We start from the raw sequence: 11465 nt of genomic DNA, 5'->3' as shown, positions 1-11465 counted from the left end.
TTAATACTTGGTATTGTTGTGTTTCGATTCGAAAGGTGAGTGAGCCAGTTATAACTACAGGCACAAAGGACATAACTTAGTTGCCAAGGTTGGTGGCGCATTAACGAAGTAAGGGATGGCTATGGGCGGTGGTGACCACTTAACATCAGGTGGCCCATTTGCCAATCCGCCTCGCGCATGACACCACTCCGCCGTCATGCCGTGTACCTCCCACCAACGATTTAATATCACAAAGCTGCCTACATACATAATACATAATTAATAAGTTATAGTAAAATCTGTGAACTGAACTTAATAAGTTACATTAAAATCTGCAAACTGAATAATAACTTTTTTGTTAAACTCAAACGCGCACGAAGTCGAAGGCACAGCTAGTAAATAATAAATTCCAATCATTGTTACAGATCCTAATATTGTGGAAGAAACAATTTAGCCGTTACCAAGAAAAAAAAGCCAAAAAAATGTGTGAAAATATAGAAAATCTGTAAGTATCTCTTGTTCCTCGAGTTCGTCGTAAATTTATATTCTTCCAAATATGACGCAAAACTTTACTAATCCAGGAAAAACATGGAGTGCCTCAACGGCAACGACCCGACGTTGCCAAATTTTAATGACCTTAAAGATCCAATGAACCGTAATAATCAAGAGGAAAAGATAGCTGATTATTTTCAAGACTCCGTTATCCTAGTCACTGGTGGTACGGGTTTCGTTGGAAAAGCACTGTTGGAGAAACTCCTCAGAAGCTGTCCCGGAATCGACACTATATACGTTCTGATGAGGCCTAAGAGAGGTCTATCTGTGGAACAAAGGTATAAGGAACTTTTGAAGAATCAGGTATGTTCAGCTCCACTGGTTAAAGGAGATTTGATATTTTTTTTATATTATACTTTTCATACACACAAGTAAGTAGAATGTTTCAAATGAATAGTCACCAAATATTATATATTTTAATATTTTTTAAATATATTATTTAAAATAAATAAAAAATATTCATTAAAAAAATCTTGTGTTAATTATAAATTATTTTTTAAAAAGCCATTTACAATCGCATTTCGAAAATATTGACTCAAAATATTCAACAGGTTTTCGACCGTATCCGGGCACGATGGCCTGAGCGTTTGAGCAAGCTGTATCCCATAACCGGTGATGTATCTGCTCCTAACTTGGGAGTTAGTTCTGAGCAGCAATTGCTGCTGAAACGCTGCCACACCGTGTTCCACTCAGCAGCAACGGTGAAGTTCACCGAGCCTTTACACGCGGCTGCTGGTTTGAATGTTCAAGGAACATCAACTCTCCTGAAATTGGCAGGAGATATGCCTGTTCTGAAGGTAAAGGATTACACTGGGAAAAAATACTTACTTTGTTTATATTTTAAATTTCTATCCCAATATATTTTACATCAGTCTACACGAAATCAACAAAATTGTTTTATTTGTCATTATTAATTTATTTATATTGTATCATGTTGACTGCAAAGGTAGTTTTGACAGATATTTTTTAATAAAGTACCTTTTTATCTTTTATTTTAAACAGGGTATTTTCTTCAAAAAAATGCCTTCTTCATAGTGCTGACAAAACATTTACGTTATTAATTGCTTAATTACATATACTCTTAAAAAGACCATCCACTAATTTGTACAAAAATTGCGCTGGTTCTGATGTAAAGTCAGCGAAGACATTATTACATGCCCTCCTTACCGCAGACCGGCAACTATACTTTCGATAATATTCGGGTACAAATATCAACTGGCAAAATTAAGTTCTTCATCATTATTACTCTTTGCAGGCTCTAGTCCATGTTTCAACAGCATACAGCAATGCCCCGAGGAGTCATATAGAAGAAAGAGTTTATCCACCGCCGTATGATCCAGAGAGCATTGTCAGGTGTACAAAAATGCTGCCAGCGGCTACCTTGGATATAATCGCTGAATCCTTACAGGTAACAAAAGAATAAGAGAAGGTACACGTTAATATAACCATGCTGTAATTTACTTTTCCATTTAGAAAGGAGGCTTAGGAGCTTGCATCACGTTGTCAGGTGCTTCAATTGGACATATTTGGCTTTATACGGTCGTGTCCTGACAAATATATATGTGGACAACCGCTTCGGCTTTTTTTTTCAATACTAAACTAAGTTAGATGAACGCAGTCGAAAACAGCACCTGCAGACCAAGCGAGGCAATGCCGATAAATTCCGTAAAAGTTGTCATTCTCGTAGTAATTTCCGGCATTGAAACGAAGATTTTGGACAAAATATCCGGTCCAATTTATTGCCGACGACTTTTGTTTAAGTCCTGGTAGTTCATTCTGCTCGCTGTATTACGGGTTAACATTTATTATTAAAAATATGAAAGGTCGTATTTGTTATAAATAAAAATAAACTAAATAAAAACAGGAATGGGTTACCTGTGTTTTACAAATGATCCAAGCTATCTACCCATTGGGGCGTATTGGTATGAATATTGATAAAAAGTGAAAATACGTACAAAAGTCCCACACAAGGTTATAGAATGTTTTAGATTTAAAGACTTATTTCGTCTATAGATTAGAAAACAAGGAAATTGCTTAACGGCTGAACGGTTTACCTTTCAAATGAACTAATACTAACTAAATTGAGTTGAAGTGACCTTCATAACAAAAAACTAGAAAAATGTAGCACTTACTAGGTTGTGGGGCTTTGTGCAAGCCTGTCTGGAAAGCTACTCATCAGATATTCAGAACACCGAAACACAACAATAGTTTATTCCGATTTAAATGGAGAGCACATCAATAGGCAAAAAGGACTTAACTCTTCAAGATTAGTGGCATATTTGTGTTGTAAGGAATGTCTATGGGCGATGATGACCCTATGCAGAACTTTCTCGCCCACCTTCCTATTTTAAATAAAAAAAGCAAAATTAACCAAGAGCTTGGGCATCTGGGGATGCCTCGCCGTTTATGCTCAATTCTTGCAACATCAAAAGCTGCTCATTAGTGGAATATTTAAAGGTTGTTTCTAACGACATACGTGATATTAATTCTATAATATTTCTCTCCTTAGGGTGACCACCCCAATCCTTACACGTTGACAAAGGCCCTTGCGGAGTCGATCGTGTACAGCCATACGGAACTGCCCGTCTGCATTGTTCGACCATCTATTGGTAAGTACATAGTTGAAAAAAAATATATAAAAGTTTCATTAGGATATTGCGTTCAATATGTTTTCTATTTAGAAACACTCAGAGAACTTGACCATCAAGCAAGAGACGCTTCATCTAAAGATTAATTATGGCGCATGACCATAACGGTACTAAGAATTTGGTACTGTACAGAGTTTGGTACTTTATTGGTTTCATTGTCGAAATATTGTCAGAATTTCACTGTTAGCTTTTTAATGCCAATCGGGATTGGGAATGATGTTATTACTGAATTCGTTCCTCTGAACCAACTACCAGTTAGTTTGACACTCGATTAGAACTTCCTTTCCTTTATGATAACTTAAGATAAGACAGATCGAATGAAATGGTTGCCTACCTTATTGAACACTCCTACCTACCCTTTAGGTACACTCTTGGGCAACGCAACGAAGCGGCATCGTTCATAATTACCTGTGTTCTTGGTGTTACGACGTGTTCGTGTACTTTGCGTGTATTTAACAATATTCGTCTTTCAATTTATCTCTACTATGATATATACCGTGAAAATTAATCAGACGCAAGATCATCACAACCCTTTGGAGCACTGAGTGTGAAAGCGCCTTTATATTCAACCAAAACTGGTAATTCAATCAAAACCTAATCCATCCAAATTAACAATAATTATATTCGTTGCCATCAAATTATTGAGCGTAAGAAATAAAATGATATTATGACGAGTAAACGATTGACTTTGAAACGTCAAGGACGTGATTAACTCTCTACCCCCCTTTTTCCCCCATACAAATACTAAATATTATTCAACACTAAATGTTGGATAATGTTTATTGTTTTGCAAATTTAATGTAAATTATATGTGTTCATTAGATTTATTTAAGATTTGATACGAAAGAGGAAAATTTGTACTTCTTAACTAAGCTTAACTTAACTCAAGAATTATTTGTTTCATTATTATTTAATTGATCAGGATAAAAAAAAATACTTAGTCTTTTAGACACATAAAATTTAAAATCACCTCAACGCGCTTTGCAATTGTAACACAAGCTTTATTGGATTGGTACAAAAAACTATACAAAGTGATTAAATTGGGCCGAGAGCGGTGGCCAGGTGGTTACAACGCGTGCATCTTAACCGATGATTTCGGGTTTAAACCCAGGCAAGCACCACTGAATTTTCACGTGCTTAATTTATGTTTATAATTCATCTCGTGCTCGGCAGTGAAGGAAAACATCGCGAGGTAACCTGCATGTTTCTAATTTCAACGAAATTCTGCCACATGTGTATTCCATCAATACGCATTTAAGCATGTGGAATTTGCTCCAAACCTTCTCCTCAAAGGGCCTTGGCCCAGCGATGGGAATTTTTCAGGCTGTTAATGTTAAAATGTAATATAAATGGGTCACCTGACGGTAATTAGTGACCACAATTATAGAAATTGTCACTGTGAGAAATATGTACAAAACACCAGCAAAGTTGGGTACTAAGATGCTATGTCCGTTGTGCGGGTAGTTATACTGGCTCATACACCCTAAAAACTGGAAGACAACCGTATTAATTATAGCTCTTTTGAAAAAGTTACATGGGGTGGTACCTACCCAGGCGGCCCTGTACAAAGCGCCAATTATCTCATGAATTTTCCATTAGAAGACCATAAAAATAATCAACGAATTTTGGAACGAAGTTCTTTTACGTAGTTTACGGTAGAGTGAACTGGTAATAATTGTCATGTGAAGCGTCCAGGCGGCATATTCATCTCATTCTCTTTTTCCCTGTCTCTTTTGTATATGGTTTTATATAATATTATTTAAACTTTTTTTTTTAATTATATCGGAATTTTTTGACGACCTCCGCGGTCGAGTATTACACCGGTGTTCATGGGTACGCCACTCCGAGGTCCCGGGTTCGATGTAGAAAAAGTTCATTAGTTTTGTATGTTGTCTTGGGTCTGGGTGTTTGCGGTACCGTCGTTACGTCTGATTTTCCATAACACAAGTGCTTTAGCTACTTACATTGGGATCAGAGTAATGAATGTGATATTGTCTAATATTTATTTATTATTTATTTTTAATATATTTGGGATTGTCATTTAATACATAATATATAACTTCGTACCAACCAGGTGTACCACGGCCCACGACACCAACCGTCTTTTTTATAACCTTTTTTTTTAATTAGTTACAAAAATAAATCATATACAGACATCTCAATAAAAAAATAATAATACCTATGTCTAGGATATTTCTATTATGTGACGTACATTCCCTTAAAAATTCATCGTGTATCGATTTTTTCATTCGTCACACTTGTCGGTTCTCATAACTCATTAGATACTCCGTACACATAATAACGTTCACACACACACATGCATGTACATATTTCTATACACACTCACATCAAGTCTTTATTTGTGTGAATACTTATGGAAAATACATTGACTATCATGGAATCGATTTTTACATTTTAAACTGTGATTGCAACATTTGTTCAAATTTAAATCCGGTTTCCGATAATATTAAAAACGATTGAATGTTAGGGAAATGTCCGGATAATCTGTCCGTACTTAAATTTGATATTTGAATTTCGAACATGGCTTTATTTTATAACGTCCGCTGAAAAAGGATTTTTAGAATTATATATTATTCGTTGCATGTCAAATCTATGTATTAATTTTGAATGTGTGTTTACTTATAGGAAAAACTAAACATACAGACACACATTTTGATATTATCTTAATAAAATGAAACTACAAATACAGTTCATTCGACATCAAACGTTACGAAGCTCTCTTATGAATTATTAAGGGTTTAATTTGTGCTGTAAATTCTACTAATAAATTATGTAACTTCGATTAAGGATAGGCGAGTGGCGTAGTAGACGTTATTATATATGATAATTTTCTATCTCTTTCTCTCTCGTTTTAAATAAATTATTCTATGGGCCAAAATGCAAGCGTCCAGTGCGAATTATTACCAAAAGACTTGTCATTATTTCCGAACCAGCAATTTGTTTTCTGTTACGGAATACTGGAATTAATAATATAGTTTTATGTAAAGAGAAAATAAGGCGATAGCGTACAATAATGTTGGATGTGAGTTCAATTATTTGATGTTATTTAAATTTCCATCTTTATGGTTCTATTATGGCTGGCATCGACAACTGTATGTGGATACTTTGATATAGTGAGACGGGGCAAAACTAATCTATACATATAATAAAATTGGAGTGTCTGTTTGTAATATTAAAATAACCGCGTTTTACTAAATGCATATGTATGTATACACGGTGCATATACCTACATAACATTTTTTACAATTTTTCTCTGTCTGTATGTTTGTTCCGGCTAATCTCTGGAACGGCTGGACCGATTTTGACGGGACTTTCACTGGCAGATAGCTGATGTAATAAGGAGTAACTAAGGCTACTTTTATTTTAGGATTATATGTAAAACAATAATAAAGTCACGCTTTTTTATTAAATTCAAACGCGCACGAAGTCGCGGGCACAGCTAGTTTATCATATAATGGGCGTAAACCTAGTAAATCCAGTGCATATATCGAAATAAATATAAAATTACTAAATGCAAACTATTCAATTGTAATTACGTTCACTGGGGAAAGCTAAACATATTACTTCTTTTTTTTTTTTAATAAGTATTTATTCTTGGATTCTTAGAGAGCCTGAATCCTCTCTATATTATAAAATCAGTATTATAAATAATTTGGAGTTTTTCTTTCTATAAAAAGTGAAAGTAATTCTGTCTGTCTGTTGCTCTTTCATGAAACCGAAACAATTGAAGCGAATTTAATGAAATTTGTCATGAGGCAAGCCCCAAGAAAGGACTTAGGCTACTTTTTTATGCCTAGAACCTGACCAGCAATCTGCAATCCCAAAACGCGAACGAAGCCGCGAGTTACAACTAATAGGATATAAAATGGTTCAATAAAGTATATTGTAACAAAAGGTTGAGAATCTTTCAGTTTCATGAACACCGTGACCATAGACAATATTTTAAATGTATGAATATATGTACTACAGATTGTAAATCTGTTTATTTTAAAAGAGCAACTATGCGAGTTTCTTGCCGTTTCTTCTCGCTGGAGGCTGCTTTCCGAAACGGTGGCAGTGTTTAAATATCGACGATTCAAAGACGCTTCATTGTAAAGTTTAAAATTGATTTGATATATTTGATAATATATAGGTTCGTCAGGAAAAGAAGACGAATACAATAAGGCTACATAAAATATTTATATTGAAGATTGAAATAGTTCAAAGTAATTACGAACCAAGAACCTTCAAGTATAGACTAAACGCCAAAGTTCCATCACAATCGAAAGAACGATTTAGGGACGCAAATATACCAACAATCAGTTTTATTATAAAGTAGTTAAATATATAGATCGATATATTCGACTACTTTTAAATAAAATAGCGAATATTCTGTCTGTCCTTTCAAAACAAAACATAACACCCTATTTTTACTTACAGTGACTGCTGCTTTCCAGGAGCCGTTCCCTGGATGGATCGATAATGTGTACGGCGTCACAGGTAAATAAAAATAATTAAATAATTAAGCTTTACAATTAATTAACCATGTTTAAATGGGCCTACGGTAAAAAGTCGCCGATGATTTCGGGTTCAAACCTAGGCAAGCACCACTGAATTTTCATGTGCCTAATTTGTGCTTATAATTCATCTCGTGCTCGGCGGTGAAGGAAAACATCTTGAGGAAACATGCATGTGTCTAATTTCAAAGAAATTCCACTAAACCGCATTGGAGCAGCGAGGTGGAATATGCTCCAAACTTTCTCCTCAAAGAGGGAGGAGGCCTTAGCCAAGCAGTGGGAAATTTAAAGGCTGTTAATGTAAATAAGTCGCAAATTTGATCTTCACTCTTTGGCCTTTTGTCGTGCCCACTCCTAGGACAAGTTGTAGCTTAGTTGGAGGGGTACAGAATTATTATTAGTTCCTTAAAATGGGGCTTTGTTACTATTGTTATGAAAAAATATAACTGGGCACAGGCATTCCTGTGCTGTGGATATTATTCCGTTTTTTGGTAGATATAATTAATTTATAGTAGATAAATTGGCAAATAAGCTTCCTAGTGGTTAGCACCGTCCATAGACATTGGCAACCAATCCTTACATAACCGATACGCCACGAACCTTGGAAACTAAGATGTTATGTCCTTTATGTCTGTAGCTACGTTGGCTCACTCACCCTTCGAACTGGAACACAACAACACTATATTGTGTGGTGGTAGAATATTTATTTTTCAATTTATTCCACCATTTGCAAATATAACAATAAGTGCGCGTGCGCAAGTTTGAATTAATTCTACAATGATATTATTTCCAGGCATAATTATGGAAATATCTCGAGGTACCTACCGCTCGGGGTACTGTCGGGAACGGTACGTGGTCGATCTAGTACCGGTTGATATTGTTGTCAACAGCTGCATATTAGCCGCGTGGAGACAAGGCTCGAAAAAGTACGTATTACCTGTTCTTCCAGTTTTCTTCAACAAATTAAGCTGGCTTCTTTATTTATATTTATTTATCGTATAGATTAAAGCAGAGCTATTCAGTAAGAACAAACTCAAAACATACCGCAGAACATGATCGTGAAACTAGTGTAATCTCAGTAGTTCGGGATGGCAAAATTAAAAATTATGTTTTACAATGATGTTTCAATCTCTCTCTATATTTTTACAATCCCTCACAATCATCCAATTGTTTCCCTTATGACAGCTCAATCATTTTTAAAATAAGAAATAGTGTTACATGCCACTATTAAATTCCATATAAAATAATATTAATTAAAGTTGAACAAATTATTGATCAATTTACTACAATAATAATTGTATATATTGTATAATTTATAATAATAATAATAATAATGTGATATAATGCAATGACATGACACCGTATTGGGGGCTAGGGCTACTCGCTAACACTAGTGATATGCGACATTCTCTATAATAAACACGTATCAAAATGGCGTATCACTGTGATATGGTTTTTAACATTTGACGAGTGAGTTTTGAAGTGATTTCTTACGGAATAGCACTGAGTGTGACTAGGTCAGCTTATTGGACTTGTTAAATGATTTTTACCAAATTACAAATAACATTGACAGCGTGTTTTTTTTTTATTTGCTTATGAATATTTCATTAGTTTATGCATGTACGCCCCTAATTTTTTTTTTGGTTTTTTTTTCAGACCAGGCCGTTGTCCTGTTTATAATGTTACCTCCGGATCAATCAATCCTCTGCAATGGGGTTATTTTACGAATCTTTGTGTTAAATGGGCCAGAGAGAATCCTACGAAGTAAATATTAACAATTTTACTAAAAATTTTACACTAAGCTTAACTACAAGCGTTTAATTTATTTTTTTTTCAATTATTGAATAATATTAAAATTCAAAGTAATTAAATTACAATAAGTTTAAATAAACAAAGAAAGAATGTAAAAAATAAGGTATTTAACTACTCGCTTACGTCATGTAATATGCGGATTTATTTTTCAATACACTTGTGTAGGTTTTCATAAAAAAAAATGGTCAAGTGCGAAACAAACTCACAGGGATATACATATATGAAAAAATATCGTGGTTATTAATTAGAAAAAAAAAATAATGAATAAAAATTTAAAAGTAAAAGCAACTGTAACTTATGCATATATATGAAATGTCATTGACAATATGCGTCCCCAATTTCAACGGCTTTCTTGCAACTTTGAGAAAATAGTCTTTGGTAGACGGAAGCGAAGAGTACTTGCTCCTTTTCGTCCGTTTTTTATTGGTATGTTTGAAATTGAAAACTCCAAAAAAGGACTCAGTGTTAACAGTTAAAATACTGATACCATAAACAATATATTTAAAGCAAACCTTACACTAATATGCTTAATTTAAATTACATTTATACAGATTATAAAAAAGATCTGTTATTTTAATTTTAGTTTAGTTTAATATGTTATTTAATCATTATTTTAAATTATTATTATTAATTAAATACAGACATGGAATAATTATACATATAATTTTACACTATATACCTAATAGTTTTATTTATTTTACAGATATGTCATGTGGTACCCGAATTTTGCTTTTACGGAGTCCAGATTCATGAACACGTTCTGGGAAATAACTTGCCATTTTCTGCCAGCATTTCTTTATGACTTATTACTAAGAGCCCAAGGAAGAAAAGCCATGTGAGTATGTTATTGAAAAAAGTATTGTAAAACAATTAGGTTATTTTCTTACTTATTTATCATTAAATACTTATAAATATAAAGTTATAATTTTATATTTTTCAAATGTGCTATTTAGAGTTTATTGTTTGGTGATAGAAAGAACCGATTGATTACATAAAGCTACGTACCCAATTTATCAATTAAATTTGTAGTTACCACCAGTTGTTAAGCGACACAATACAGTATATTTGAGGGATTGAAATTGATTCACCACGATGTTCCTTTTTTACATTAAATGTAATTTATCCTTTTTCATTTAGCATGATGAAATTAGCACGTCGATTCAAAATGGCAGCAGCGACTGGTGAATATTTCGCTAATAATGAATGGCAGTTCGGAGTATCGGAATTAACCGCTTTGCACAATGAAGCAAGTGTAGCGAGCGATTCGAACACTTTCGCTCATTGGCCGGGACAATTCAACTGGGAATCTTATATTGGTTCCTACATGCTCGGAATTAGAAGATTCATTCTAAAGGACAGCACTGAATCACTACCACAAGCGAGAAGTAAATTGAAAAGGTAATTATTCTTTATATACTGATGATGAAGTCCTTCTGATCTATTATCCAAAAAGTATAAAGACAAACTATTAGTGAAGAAATAAGAAAACAGCTGTTTAATCAAAAATCGTTAATTTTATTAAAAAACGAACGTTAGAATATATCTTTCACATGTTTAACCATAATATTTTTTATTTTTCCAGATTATATTGGGTACATAGATTGTTCCAAGTTGCAACAGGGTACTATATCTTCAGGTTTCTTGCTGGACGACTGCGATAAAGTTATTTCTACAATAAATAAATAAGATAGCTTAAAAATAATACTTATAAGCAATGGTGTTGTAAACGTATTCAATTTATTGATCAAATTAAATAAAGTATTTGTCGGAGTTGGACTATAATGTTCAAACAGACTATTACTAATTGCGAAATGTTCAATATAACCTCAGAGAAAATTGTAATTGTCGTAAAAGAGAATAGAAAAGCTTAGACAAGTGTGTTATAGTATCATGGAAACGTTAGGGACTTCCCGTATAACAAAGTTCGGCGAGATTTTCTTATGAAAATAAATGTTGC

The 11465-nt window shown here is 33.8% G+C and overlaps 1 protein-coding gene across 1 annotated transcript; it reads left to right on the top strand.

The window, feature by feature from the left end:
- Positions 1–567: 567 nt before the first annotated feature.
- Positions 568–11226, top strand: LOC125074952 (putative fatty acyl-CoA reductase CG5065). The gene is made up of 10 exons (XM_047686436.1): positions 568–834; positions 1083–1328; positions 1787–1939; positions 3041–3140; positions 7620–7679; positions 8490–8622; positions 9353–9460; positions 10212–10343; positions 10646–10906; positions 11091–11226. Exons 1-10 carry the CDS (start codon positions 568–570, stop codon positions 11167–11169), a joined length of 1539 nt encoding a protein of 512 aa, XP_047542392.1. The 3' UTR covers positions 11170–11226.
- Positions 11227–11465: the final 239 nt, after the last annotated feature.

The sequence above is a fragment of the Vanessa atalanta genome, chromosome 29 (genome assembly GCF_905147765.1).
Source record: "Vanessa atalanta chromosome 29, ilVanAtal1.2, whole genome shotgun sequence".
Classification (NCBI taxonomy): Eukaryota; Metazoa; Arthropoda; class Insecta; order Lepidoptera; family Nymphalidae; genus Vanessa; species Vanessa atalanta.
This window is presented reverse-complemented; position numbering and strand designations above follow the sequence as displayed.

Bases quoted from the DNA above. Each gene is read 5' to 3' on its own strand.
- LOC125074952 (XM_047686436.1), top strand. From the start codon at position 568: ATGGAGTGCCTCAACGGCAACGACCCGACGTTGCCAAATTTTAATGAC. The intron at 1,940-3,040 runs GTAACAAAAGAA...TTCTCTCCTTAG, and splicing joins TAATCGCTGAATCCTTACAG to GGTGACCACCCCAATCCTTA. The intron at 3,141-7,619 runs GTAAGTACATAG...TTTTACTTACAG, and splicing joins CATTGTTCGACCATCTATTG to TGACTGCTGCTTTCCAGGAG.